Source organism: Chlamydomonas reinhardtii, chromosome 12 (assembly GCF_000002595.2).
Source record: "Chlamydomonas reinhardtii strain CC-503 cw92 mt+ chromosome 12, whole genome shotgun sequence".
Lineage (NCBI taxonomy): Eukaryota > Viridiplantae > Chlorophyta > Chlorophyceae > Chlamydomonadales > Chlamydomonadaceae > Chlamydomonas > Chlamydomonas reinhardtii.
Window position 1 is genome coordinate 876,621 of NC_057015.1, and position 14,115 is coordinate 890,735.

Genomic DNA, 14,115 nt, shown 5'->3' on the forward strand with positions numbered 1-14,115 from the left:
AGCTGATGCCCAACGCCGACAGCCGGGGAACGCCTGTGCTCGGGGCTGGATACGGGGCACTGCTCTCAGGCACACGCACCGCCGCTCACGCCCAGTGCCTTATCAGGGACAGCCGGGGGAACACATTATGCCCAGGGCTGGATACGGGGTAAAGCTCTCAGGCACACGCACCGCCGCTCACGCCCAACGCCGTATGAAAGAAAGCCGGGGGAACGCCTTGTGCCCTGGGCTGGATACGGGGTAAAGCTCTCAGGCACACACACCGCCGCTCACGCCCAACGCCGTCTGAAGGAAAGCCGGGGGAACACCTTGTGCTCGGGGCTGGATACGGGGTAAAGCTCTCAGGCACACGCACCGCCGCTCACGCCCAACGCCGTCTGAAGGAAAGCCGGGGGAACGCCTTGTGCCCTGGGCTGGATACGGGGTAAAGCTCTCAGGCACACGCACCACCGCTCACGCCCAACGCCTTATCAGGGACAGCCGGGGGAACGTCTTGTGCCTCGTGCTAGATACGGGGTAAAGCTCTCAGGCACACGCACCGCCGCTCACGCCCAACGCCTTATCAGGGACAGCCGGGGGAACACATTATGCCCAGGGCTGGATACGGGGTAAAGCTCTCACCGCCGCTCACGCCCAACGCCGTCTGAAGGAAAGCCGGGGGAACGCCTTGTGCCCTGGGCTGGATACGGGGTAAAGCTCTCTGGCACACGCACCGCCGCTCACACCCAACGCCTTATCAGGGACAGCCGGGGGAACGCCTTGTGCCCTGGGCTGGATACGGGGTAAAGCTCTCAGGCACACGCACCGCCGCTCACGCCCAACGCCTTATCAGGGACAGCCGGGGGAATACCTTATGCCCTGGGCTGGATACAGGGTAAAGCTCTCAGGCACACGCACCGCCGCTCGTGCCTAGCGCCTTTCACGGGACAGCCGGGGAAACGCTTTGTGGTCGGGGCTCGGTGCTGTGCAATCCTCAAACTCATAACACAGGACTTGAGGCGCTTAAAAGCACCGTGATATGGCGTCTGCGACCATAGCCCCTGCCGCGGCTGCTGCTGCGGACAAGCATCGTCGCAGCCACAACTGCACCTATCCACTGCCTTGAGCTACCTCACAGTCCCCGGGAATGTGAGTAGCGGCAGCGGCCAGCCCGCTGCCCCAACGTCAAACGCCCAAGCCCACGCCAGTGCTGTCTCGTCGCCTGATGCGACGGCGCAGCTGATGGTGCAGCCGCGGGGGTGACGCCGGCGGGGGGCAGCACGCGTCCAACGTTAGCGCTGGCGACGACGGCAGCCGTGGCCTGTGGGGGGCCACCGCCGCAGCACCGCCGTTGCGCTCTCCCACGACGCCGCTGCCCGCGGCACTAATCCCAAGCACCCAGCCCCACGCCAGTGCTGTCTTGTCGCCTGATGCGACGGCGCAGCTGATGGTGCAGCCGCGGGGGTGACGCCGGCGGGGGGCAGCACGCGTCCAACGTTAGCGCTGGCGACAACGGCAGCCGTGGCCTGTGGGGGGCCACCGCCGCAGCACCGCCGTTGCGCTCACTGGCGCCACCGCCGCCCGCGGCACCAATCACAAACACCCAGCCCCACGCCAGTGCTGTCTGGTCGCCTGATGCAACGGCGCAGCTGATGGTGCAGCCGCGGGGGTGACGCCGGCGGGGGGCAGCACGCGTCCAACGTTAGCGCTGGCGACAACGGCAGCCATGGCATGTGGGGGACCACCGCCGCAGCACCGCCATTGCGCTCACTGTCGCCACCGCCGCCCGCTGCCCCAATCCCAAGCACCCAGCCCCACGCCAGTGCTGTCTCGTCGCCTGATGCGACGGCGCAGCTGAATGTGCAGCCGCGGGGGTGACGCCGGCGGGGGGCAGCACGCGTCCAACGTTAGCGCTGGCGACAACGGCAGCCATGGCATGTGGGGGACCACCGCCGCAGCACCGCCATTGCGCTCACTGTCGCCACCGCCGCCCGCTGCCCCAATCACAAACGCCCAGGCCCACGCCAGTGCTGTCTCGTCGCCTGATGCAACGGCGCAGCTAATGGTGCAGCCGCGGGGGTGACGCCGGCGGGGGGCAGCACGCGTCCAACGTTAGCGCTGGCGACAACGGCAGCCATGGCCTGTGGGGGGCCACCGCCGCAGCACCGCCGTTGCGCTCACTGGCGCCACCGCCGCCCGCGGCACCAATCACAAACGCCCAGGCCCACGCCAGTGCTGTCTCGTCGCCTGATGCGACGGCGCAGCTGATGGTGCAGCCGCTGGGGTGACGCCGGCGGGGGGCAGCACGCGTCCAACGTTAGCGCTGGCGACAACGGCAGCCGTGGCCTGTGGGGGACCACCGCCGCAGCACCGCCATTGCGCTCACTGTCGCCACCGCCGCCCGCTGCCCCAATCACAAACGCCCAGGCCCACGCCAGTGCTGTCTCGTCGCCTGATGCAACGGCGCAGCTGATGGTGCAGCCGCGGGGGTGACGCCGGCTGGGGGCAGCACGCGTCCAACGTTAGCGCTGGCGACAACGGCAGCCATGGCATGTGGGGGACCACCGCCGCAGCACCGCCATTGCGCTCACTGTCGCCACCGCCGCCCGCTGCCCCAATCACAAACGCCCAGGCCCACGCCAGTGCTGTCTCGTCGCCTGATGCGACGGCGCAGCTGAATGTGCAGCCGCGGGGGTGACGCCGGCGGGGGGCAACGCGCGTCCAACGCTAGCAATGGCGACAACGGCAGCCGTGGCCTGTGGGGGGCCACCGCCGCAGCACCGCCGTTGCGCTCACTGTCGCCACCGCCGCCCGCTGCCCCAATCACAAACGCCCAGGCCCACGCCAGTGCTGTCTCGTCGCCTGATGCAACGGCGCAGCTGATGGTGCAGCCGCGGGGGTGACGCCGGCTGGGGGCAGCACGCGTCCAACGTTAGCGCTGGCGACAACGGCAGCCATGGCATGTTGGGGGCCACCGCCGCAGCACCGCCGTTGCGCTCTCCCACGACGACGCCACCCGCGGCACCAATCACATACGCCCAGGCCCACGCCAGTGCTGTCTCGTCGCCTGATGCGACGGCGCAGCTGATGGTGCAGCCGCGGGGGCGACGCCGGCGGGGGGCAGCACGCGTCCAACGTTAGCGCTGGCGACAACGGCAGCCGTGGCCTGTGGGGGGCCACCGCCGCAGCACCGCCATTGCGCTCACTGTCGCCACCGCCGCCCGCTGCCCCAATCACAAACGCCCAGGCCCACGCCAGTGCTGTCTCGTCGCCTGATGCAACGGCGCAGCTGATGGTGCAGCCGCGGGGGTGACGCCGGCTGGGGGCAGCACGCGTCCAACGTTAGCGCTGGCGACAACGGCAGCCATGGCATGTGGGGGACCACCGCCGCAGCACCGCCATTGCGCTCACTGTCGCCACCGCCGCCCGCTGCCCCAATCACAAACGCCCAGGCCCACGCCAGTGCTGTCTCGTCGCCTGATGCGACGGCGCAGCTGAATGTGCAGCCGCGGGGGTGACGCCGGCGGGGGGCAACGCGCGTCCAACGCTAGCAATGGCGACAACGGCAGCCGTGGCCTGTGGGGGGCCACCGCCGCAGCACCGCCGTTGCGCTCACTGTCGCCACCGCCGCCCGCTGCCCCAATCACAAACGCCCAGGCCCACGCCAGTGCTGTCTCGTCGCCTGATGCAACGGCGCAGCTGATGGTGCAGCCGCGGGGGTGACGCCGGCTGGGGGCAGCACGCGTCCAACGTTAGCGCTGGCAACAACGGCAGCCATGGCATGTTGGGGGCCACCGCCGCAGCACCGCCGTTGCGCTCTCCCACGACGACGCCACCCGCGGCACCAATCACATACGCCCAGGCCCACGCCAGTGCTGTCTCGTCGCCTGATGCGACGGCGCAGCTGATGGTGCAGCCGCGGGGGCGACGCCGGCTGGGGGCAGCACGCGTCCAACGTTAGCGCTGGCGACAACGGCAGCCATGGCCTGTGGGGGGCCACCGCCGCAGCACCGCCGTTGCGCTCACTGGCGCCACCGCCGCCCGCGGCACTAATCCCAAGCACCCAGCCCCACGCCAGTGCTGTCTCGTCGCCTGATGCGACGGCGCAGCTGAATGTGCAGCCGCGGGGGTGACGCCGGCGGGGGGCAGCACGCGTCCAACGTTAGCGCTGGCGACAACGGCAGCCATGGCATGTGGGGGACCACCGCCGCAGCACCGCCGTTGCGCTCACTGGCGCCACCGCCGCCCGCGGCACCAATCACAAACGCCCAGCCCCACGCCAGTGCTGTCTCGTCGCCTGATGCGATGGCGCAGCTGATGGTGCAGCCGCGGGGTTGATGCCGGCGGGGGGCAGCACGCGTCCAACGCTAGCAATGGCGATAACGGCAGCCATGGCCTGTGGGGGGCCGCCACCGCAGTGCCACCGTTGCACTCAGTTGCGCCGTCGCCCGCGACCTTCATCGTGCACGCCCAGTCCCACGCCAGTGCTATCTCATAACCATAACCCCCGCCGCGGCTGCTTAACAAAGGCACTGTCGCAGAAACAACCACGCCTACGCACTCTACGCACACCTTGAGCTGCCTCGCAGTCCCCGGCCTTGCGAGCAGTGCGCGGCAGCGGCAGTGGCCAGCCCTCTACACGCCAGCCACACAACCCGCCTTGTCAGGTGCAGCCTCCATGCTGGTTGCTTGGTGCGACGCCCAGATAGTACAGCATACCATATATACACATGCGTTCACTCGTTTAGGCCCGACCGTCTAAAGACTAAAAGTCTAGCACTATGTCCGAGTGAATACTTCGCAAGGCCTGCTAGCCTACTTATACTGTTCGTTTTGATATACACATTGCATCATATAGCAGGGTCTGACGCTGTTGAAGTGTTGGAGTGCCGCGTCCAGCGATCACGCGACCCTACGAGCGAGCGAGCCGTGCTTGCTGTCTACGACTATGTCGTGACTTACAGGAATACGTGCGTCTTTTAGTGCTTGCGTCAGGTCGGTGCGCATGCGCCTGCATGCGGCCCGCATGCGTGCTTGTACGCACGGCTGTGCGCCCGACCCGGCCCCCCGCCCCTCATGCTTCATGCGTTCTGGCACGCATGCGTCCAGTCCCAGACGCATGCGTAGCGCACAATAAGCATGCGTAACGCACAAACCCGTCCTTATAGTGCTGCACACACTTCACACGCAGTGCACCGCGTCATCCACCGCGTCCATCCACCACGTCGTCCACAAACGTACGCACCTGCAGCCTGGGTGAGCCCGGCGCACTTGGCCACCGTCATTGCTGCGTCGTTGGTGGCGAGGGTAACAGGCAGTGCGCGCAACGATGGAGAGGCTGAGACGACGTCAAAGGCAAAGCACCCCAGGGAGAAGGAGCGGAAGGTGGCTACGATCATTGGTGAAGCCGGCGGGGACGACGACTGCTGGAGGGGAGCCGGCGGGGACGGTAGGGCAGACGCAATGGGCGAGGGCGGTGATGGAGATGGAGATGGCGAGGGCGGCGGAGTGGCGGGGCTACCAGTTGGGCTTGGTGTGGGAGGCGCGGGTGAAGGGAGGGTTGATGGGGCCACCACCGGCGCAGGTGAGGGCGGCGCAGGAGACGGAGAGGCAGGTGACGGAGACGGAGGCGACGACACGGGTGATGGGGAAGGTGGCAGTGGCGAAGATATGGGAGGAGGCGGGTCGGGCGGGGGAGGCGAGGGCGGCGGTGGCGGCGGTGGCGGCGGCGGCGAGACAGGAGCCGGCGAGGGCGGCGGTAGCGGCGGGGGGCTAGGCGGGTTGGGAGGCGCCGGGCTGGTCGGCGCGGGGCTGGGGGGCTCGGGGCTCGGTGGTACCGGCGAGGGCGGCTCTGGGCTGGGCGGCATCGGGCTGGGGGGCTCGGGGCTGGGCGGTGCAGGGCTTTGTGGCTCCGGTGACGGGGGCGCCGGCGAGGGAGGAGAGGGCGAGGGCGAGGGAGCCATGCCCGTTTCCATGGTGAATGAATCTGTGGAGCATATATAGGAGCACACAGCAGTGAGAGTACGGCCAGGCCCAGCACGCCTAGCTAGGCGCGCTGCCAGCCTCCCTAGGGGACAGCAGGGGCCGAGTGGTGGCGGAGACCATTCGAGTGGTGGTCTTTCATGCCCTCATGGCCCTACCTCGCTCCCCAGGACACGCCCTGTCACGCAGGGAGTACTCATTAGGGGTACCAAACATGTATAATAATAGCTGGGCGACTTGGCCACAAAATGCGATGGTGCAAGAGACCCAGGGTCCAACATACACCAAGCTGCTCCCCCACTCACAAATGCTTGCAAACGGCTGCTGTTGGAGGCCTTCCCATACATCGTGGCTCACCCGTACGCAAGAACGTGCAACAGATGGCCTAGCAAACACTACCCCCTATCAGGGGGGGGTAGAATCTTCCGAAACAGACCCCATGCGTCCAATGGATAGAGCTCAGCGAGAAAATCACGAATCCGCTTTCAAGATTGAAAATGGGTTTATGGGTGCAAAGTTACGACCCCTCAAAGTGGCCGGTCGGTAATAATAATAATAATAATCGAAACGCCGGCCCGTAGGGCCTGGCGTGGATTATCGGGGCAAGGCGGGTCAGTGTAGGGGCCCATCCCCTACCCTGCCGCCTCACCACGCGAGGGGGGCTGGCTGGGGACATCACCCTGGGGTCCTCGTGTGCCCGTATTCCATGATCCTGCGGGCTTTAATTATGCCTCCAGCACTATTGACGGCATGGTGGTGGAGCTTGTGTCCGCAGGTTTTGGCCGCCTTGGAGGACACGCCTAGGGTGGTCAGGAGTGGGACCAGGTTTGCGGGTATGGTACCAGTGACGCCTAGGGCGATGCACTCGGCGGGTGAGTAGTGGACGGTCCATCCAGCTTCTTCTAGGAGTTGTTTGAGTTCTTGGTGTTGTTGGGACTTCTCTTCTCGTTTGTGTAGGTGTTGGGAGTCAGAGCTGTATCCTATTTCAAGGATATAGATTGGTGTGCGGCTGCGGTTGCGGGGTGGCCGATAGTCTTCGCGTTGTGTCGTTGTAGTGTCGAGGGCGGGGATGAAGAGAATGTCTGGCCGGAGCCTGGCTATAACCTCTGGGGGTGTGCCATTACGGAAAAGCCAGGTGGGGGGTCTTTGGCCGTATGCATACTCGGGCAGGTCCGCAAGTGGGCCCGCGTCCATTACCATGTAGCCGCCGCCATAGCTTCCTTTGGAGATGCATTTAGCCACTCGCTGTACAGCTATGTTGTGGCGGTTGATGTATGCGCCTTTCATCTGCCGCTGAGAGCACCCTCCAAGGATATGCCCTCCTGAGTCGGGTGCCTCGCAAAGGGGGCACAAACCGTTTCCGCCCAGTCCATATCGGCGTTTGAGGGTGGCATTGAATAGGTAGCCGTATCTGGCATATAGGATTTGTTTTACCAGCCAGGGGTGGCGGGCGGGGCTGGCCAGGGTTAGGTTGCTTGATTGAGGGCACGCGTCATCTGCTGCGGCGGCCCAATTGTCGAGGACGGCTGTACTGTCTGTGAATCCATGTTGTGCCCGCGGGGGTAGTGAGGACAGGACTCCCCTGTTCAGGTCGCTGATGTAAAAGTTGTCGGAGTTCCGTTTGGGCCACCATATGTTAGCCCAGGGCTCGTCAGGTGGCAAGTGCACCGCTTGGCTCATTGCGCCCGCGTCACGCTGGGCTACCAGGGCCGCGCCTTTGTCGGCCTCATCGTTTCCTGCCAGGCCTGTGTGTGAGCGTACCTTTAGGAATACGACAGGGAGGAATTCGTCGGCACACTCGTTAAGTTCCTTGACAATGTCGCTGAGTAGGTTTTTGTGTTTGGACAGCGTCAGTTTCATTGGGTCGCTAATTGCTCTGCGTATAAGGTACAGTGAGACCAGCGAGTCACTGGCAATCACTAGCTTAGTCAGCCCCAGGAGTTGCGCGCGGGGGCGGTAGTGTCTTAGCGCAGCCAGGATGGCGGATAGTTCTGCACGCTGAATGGTATTGGTGCTGTTCAGGCCGCCTGGTTCGACGTAGAGTGGTTCGCCCGTTGTCGCTGTCCAGGCGCAGGCGCCAAGCTGGTTCATTTCGGCACCGTCGTCTCCTACTGCGATTTTGATGCACGACCCGTCCGTCCAGATGACAGTGGCCGCGTCATAGAGCGGCCGGGAGATGGCCGGGAAGCGGTCCCGGAGGGCGTTCAGTTCCGCTTGGATGGGCGGGGAGACTGTGCAGGTGGGCGGGGCCGGGGGTGTTGGCGGGGTGCGGTGTGTTGCCTGTCGTGCCCGGGTTTGGGCTCGGTGGCTGTATGGCCGTGAGGTGGGTTGGTGGCGGTCTCTGGGGAGGGTGATTTGGCGCGGCCATCGCGTTACAGCAGCTGTGGTGTGGGTGGGGCGTGGCGGTTGGGCCCCGATGTCTGTAAGGGCGGCTTGGAGGTTGGCAAGGTTGTTGCGGGCCGTGAAGGCCTGCACCCCTGTTGTGTTGGCTACGAGTAGGAGGTCTAACCCGTGTCGTAGGGTGATGGCCGGGCTAAGGTCGCCTAGCCCCTCATCTAGGTTGGTTGCGGGTGTGTCGGGCGGGAGGTACGCTATGTGTGTGACATGAGGGCTACTGAAGAGGCGGGTGTGGGGGCTCTTGTGGTTGTGCGGGATGACCATGAGGGTGATGGCCGGGTCCATCTGCCCTTCGAGCAGTTCTGTTGTCGCCACGGCCCATGCCAGAGCTTTGGTATACGCGGCGGGGCTGGGGCCGGGGTGGGCGATGGAGAGGCCGGTGAAAGGGGCAGACAGGGCGTCCGTTGTGGCCCCGAAGAGGGCATCGGCCGGTTGGGCACTCCAGTATTGGCATACACGGTTGGAGCAGTTGAGTGGGGAGGCGAAGCGCTCCATGAGGGCCGGGTTGGTCTCGTCGGGGTGGGCCGCAGCCAAGGCGTCGAGTAGGGTTGTTTTTAGGCACGTCGGCAGGGAGCGTTCGAGGGCCGGCGCTGTTTTGCATGTTTTGCCTTTTTCATCAACACGGGTGCGGATGAGTAATTTGGCAACATCTTCGGGGAAACCCCCGGGGGAACGGAGAGATGCGGTTTCGGTTGGGTTACTGGCCAGGGCGTGTTTGTAGCGGGTGTGGAGGGTGTGTAGGGTCCCCATGGTGATGCTGGAAATGTGGCGTCCGTCGGGGCCGTGTATATGTGCAAGGGTTTGTGCATCTGTGTATGTGTCCGTAATCTGTATGGTGTAGGCGCCCGTGGGGTAGATGTCGTGGTAGGGGTTGCACGGTTTGGTGTTGATTTGAGTGTTCTGTCTGGTGGTGCGTCGGCGCGCCGCTCCTTCCACGTCTGGTGGGGTCCACCGGCCCTGTCGTTGGGCTGGTGACAGGTGTGAGTCGCGGGGTGGGGGAGGCGTAGGCTCGCTAGGGGGTTGGGATAGTCGTTGGAGGTGGGCAGCGTGCGCGGCTTGCCATCCCTGGAGTGTAGGGCATTTGCTAGCGGGCTCGCTAGTGACGTTCCAGTGCATGTGTACGAAGTACCGGCTGCAGCTCTGCCCGTAGGCAAGGTGAGCGTGTGGTGTTCCCGTGTATTTCATGATCGTATAGGCCGCAGCGGCTCCGCGCACAATGGTGGTCGGCTTCCAGGCCACTTCATAGTATAGGGCGGTTTGAGGGCGTTCGTTGCGGGCCGGCGCAGCAATCAGTTTGTGGATTGGGCCAGCGTGGACGTGTGATACGGATTCCAGGTCATAGTAGAGGGAGAAGATCAGCTGGCTGGCTGCGCGTGTGGCGTCGCTGGTATTCTTGGGCCATTGGAGGCCGCCAGTCATTACTTGCGCGCGTATGCCCATCCACCGGGTGATCAGGCGTGGGCGTCCGTCTTGGGGTTGTGTGCGTTGTCTCAGGAGTGCACGTTCTGCCATATAAGCTTTGCGGGACATGCCATTGGGGTCGGGGTCGGCTTCACGGGGGTCGTCAGGGTTAGCGGGATCGGCCCCGGTTATGGTGGGCCAGCGTGGAGGCTCAGGTTCAATAATGAAGTCTCCCGCCTGTGCCCATCGGGCGGGCGTGTCATACGCGCATATTGGGGCCTTTGTTGCATTGTGGTCGCGAAGGTAGGTTTGGACTGGGTTGTGTGGTTCCCCGTCGTTTAGGAAATACGGGGTGGTCAGGTGTGTGGGTATTTGTCGAGCGTAGCGTGGGCGCGGTAGCGTAGTTGGGAACTTCTGTTTCCCAGGCGGGATGCCAAGGCGGGGTATGTGTGTTTTCCCGCTCATGTCTTTTAGCAGCATGGAGTAGAAGCGCGGGGCCCACATGACAAAGTCAGCGGGTACGGTGTCTCCTGCCACGGGTTCGCCGTGGTCCAAGACAAAGCCGTGTCTCCCTGTGTGGTCGCGTTGTCCTCGCGTGCCCAGTGGGTCGTGTCGTGGCTCCGCTTCGATTCTCCGTTCCAGGCGTTTAGAGGCGGACGGTCCTTTCACTTTCTTAACCTGCAGATTAATCCGCTTGCGTTTGTTGGTGTTGGTTTGAGTTTGAGGCTGCGTAGCTGGAGTGTCGGCGGGGGGCAGGGTGGGTGCTGTACCCTGGGCTAGGGCGATGGGTGTGGCGGTTTGGTTCGGGTCGGGCGTGCCTGCCTGCGTCGGTGGTGCGGGTATGGTCGCCAGTGTGCATGCAGTCTCAACGGGGCGAAGGTGGCGGGTGAGGGCAGCTTGGCGCGTGGGCACGCCTCGGGGCTGGGCGGCCCGGGGTGGTGCGGTTGCGTTAAAAGCGGTGGGCGCGTGTGGTTGGGTCGAGTTGGGCTCGGGGTGTAGGGTGTTCATATGTTGACGGTGAGCCATGAGAGTGGTCTGGGGGGCGCCGGTGGCTGTGGCGGATTGCGGGAGCAGGGCCGCGAAGGCGGGTGTCGCCGGGAGGGCACGGTATTGCTGAGGGAGGGGCAGGTGGCAGTTGTAGGTCTCCGGCTGGTCATATGGAGCCGCGCGGGTTGGGGCACCTTCGGCACTAAGGCATAGGCTCAGCCTGTTCAGCGCGATACGGTGTTGACGTTTGCATTGGTTACGGGGGAGGCGGAGGAACAGGGAGTCGGAGGGAATCAGGCAGGTTAGGCCTTCTTTCGTGCGTTCCGTGCTTATCAGGGCTCTGAGGTCCAGGCCGGCCTGCGCCAGCGTATGTACGAGGTGGTGTGGGATGGGTCGGGGGTTACGGTTCACTGCTTGGAGGATGGTGTTGATGGGGCCGGCATACGGCGCTCCGTGGTCCCACAGGGTGATGTCGTATTCTCGCATGATGCTGAGTTGTTTGAGTGTGGTGTAGAAGTGGCTTTCCCGACGTAGTTTGTGTATGGCTGCCGTGCCGGCGATGCGGCTTTGTAGTTCCAGCAGGGCATGCGTGACCATGCCTAGTCTGCCGGGGTCGTTCAGGGCAAGGGTCAAAGCCCGTGTGGCTTTTTGGGCATATAAGGGCAGGAGGGAGCCAACCCCAAGGCCTGACATGTCCGCAGGGGCAAGTGTGGCACGTGTCGGGAACCCAGGGGTGAGGCGGTAACACTTCTTTGCCAGCCGCGCAATCATGGCGTCGAGGGTGCGGATGTCGTTCTCCGTGTACGGCATAACCGCAAAGCTGTATGCTGCCATAGACTGTATGCAGGATTTTATAATTCGCAGGCATTGTTCTGGTGACGCGAGAGACGTTTGCAGGTTGGCACTTTTTTCTTTGATGGCATCGCATAGGTAAGCAAACTGGGGTCCCCAGTGCAAGTTCATGGTTATCTGTACTCCCAGGTATTTGAAGGGTTCGGTTGCGGGGAGGTAAGGCACAGGTTTGTCGCCAATATGGATTTTGTTTTCGAGCATTGATTTGAGGGTACGGTTGCAGGTGGGACCGTTCAGGCCTTTGTCCTGCTGGGCTCTTCGGTGCAGGATGCCCGTGACTCGGCATTTGGCGTGGTTCACCTGGAGGCCCGCCCATGCCGAGTAGCGGTGGATTTTGTCGCATTGAATGCGTAGGTCGCTCAAGGTGTTTGTAAGCACCGCTAGGTCGTCGGCGTAGGCGGCTGAGGAGCAGTGGTACCTGTTGTTGAGGTGGTTTGGTAAGCAACCGTAGGAGTAGCCGCGGCCTCCTACATGGAGCCACCGTATAAGCGGTTCGATAAACATCAGAAAGAGTACGGGGGAGAGTGTGTCGCCCTGGACTGTGCCTCGTTCAATGTGTACCGGGGAGGTAAGGCCGTGTTCAGTGCGTATGTAAGTACGGGCATTTGCGTAAAGGTTTTGTACGACGCGTATCAAGTCATGGGGCATCCCCAGGTCCCACATAATTTCCAGTAGGCGGTCATGTGATATGGTGTTGAAGGCGCTTGAGAAGTCTGCGTACATAACATAGATATCCTGGTTGGTCAGGCCGGCGTCTTCTAGGGCGTGAACGAGGTTTAAGGTCTGACGTTCCGTGTTACGGTAGCGTAGGAAGCCTTCTTGGGTTTCACTGAACAGGTCCAGGTCGTGTGATATGTCAGAGATGGCCACCGTGATGAGACTAGTCCAGAGCTTATACGTGGTGTTGGCCAGGGCAATAGGGCGGTAGTAAAAAACTAGAATGCATACAAATACACCTCTTACCAACCTCGCAAGCTCGTCGCTAGGAAATATGTGGAAAATGGTTGCTCGGCGAAAGGTGGAGCGAAAGTCCGCAGGTATCTGCGTTCTGATATGCTTTGCACTCTGCATGCTGACAACCAACGCGACCACGGCTGGGAACGAGTCTGGCTCTGCCGCGGCCGACCGCTGGTTTGACCGGGGACCGCCCCGGCATTCCAGCGCTTTCGTGCTATTGGGCAACCATGACCGTACCATGCCAATCCAAAAGTGGTCTGCAAGAGGTCTCACGACCTGCACCGAGAGCTCTGCGAAAGGGGGATGTTCGCATGTTTGCACCAACCGGGCAACTGGCGCACAGCTGCCAGCCCTAAGCCACACTGATGGCTCCATTGCGACACATGGAATTAACCACGCACACGGTAGCGTGTGGAGGGAGAACTTCAGCTTTGCGCACTCGATGTTCACAGTACACTCGAACCCCGCGAACGCGACGCTCTTGTCGGATCGCTGCTCTCAGAAAGGCATATTTGATACCAGTATACTGCACACGACGTGCTACACAGCTGGCAAGCGTGCTGGCGCCGAACCTTTCGGCATGTCGCCAAAGAGACCTTCGCAAAGCCCAACTGCTGCAAAACACCCGTCTTTTGAGGAGCTTATAAGCTCCAAGCACATACCAGTTGCCTCAGAGCCGCTCGCCAACGACGTCCCAGAAAGGGGTCGAGCCGAGCCTCTTGGCCTCCAGTATTATACAGCTAATTCCCAGCTCTATGAAAATGCGAGTTTGCTCACAGAACCACAACCGACAAGCTCCGAACGAAGGCAATACCGAAGCCCTAGCGGACTCATGTCGCGCGCAAAGGTTAAGCCAAAGCCTGGATGCACCAACATACGCAATGTGATGATAACTGCCTTGCAACCGGTAGGGGAGGGACTCCTTTCTACAAATCTGAAAATAGCACAGGCATGCAGGAGTGGCATGAGAAAGTTATGCACAGCGGAGGGAGTATACCGTTCATATGCGAGTAAGACAATCGGGCTGCTTGGAGAGAGCCTGTTAACGAGTGTGCTTGCGCTGGGCGACCTGGGCAGTCGGCATGGAGGAACCATGCTGCGCTCCGGTGCTTCGGCACTGCACTCCATGGCAGAAACAGCTTACGGGCCCCAACCAACCCACAACTGTAGTGCCTCCTGGGAAAACTCGCCGCTTCTTCGCCTGCACCTTGCACTTGCCGTCTACCTCCACTGGGTTGGAGCAGGGCATGTACGGGCAGCCATGCACAGCCATGCTATCGCCATCAGAGTGGGCACACACCTTGCAACCCTGTCTAGACTCGCCACCTACCAGACAGTCGCCCAGACTGGCAAAGCACTACACACCATACTTGACAAAGCCATTGTCAGCCTCGCCATCATCACCGCGACAGGGGCCATGTATATGCTCTGGACCCACCTCCTGCACACCGAAACCCACACTACCTCCATCAACACGGAAATCTATGCAAACGGTGCAATCCTCAGCCTGCTACTATGGGGTCCCACACTCACCACTCTTGCTCTCTCCCCACTGTGTGT

The 14,115-nt window shown here is 62.8% G+C and overlaps 1 protein-coding gene across 1 annotated transcript; it reads left to right on the forward strand.

Moving 5' to 3' along the window:
* Nucleotides 1-4,735: 4,735 nt before the first annotated feature.
* CHLRE_12g495957v5 (uncharacterized protein) lies at nt 4,736-9,717 on the forward strand. Its single transcript, XM_043068005.1, has 3 exons — nt 4,736-4,974; nt 5,171-5,929; nt 6,737-9,717. Exons 2-3 carry the CDS (start codon nt 5,443-5,445, stop codon nt 6,763-6,765), a joined length of 516 nt encoding a protein of 171 aa, XP_042918004.1. The 5' UTR covers nt 4,736-4,974; nt 5,171-5,442; the 3' UTR covers nt 6,766-9,717.
* Nucleotides 9,718-14,115: the final 4,398 nt, after the last annotated feature.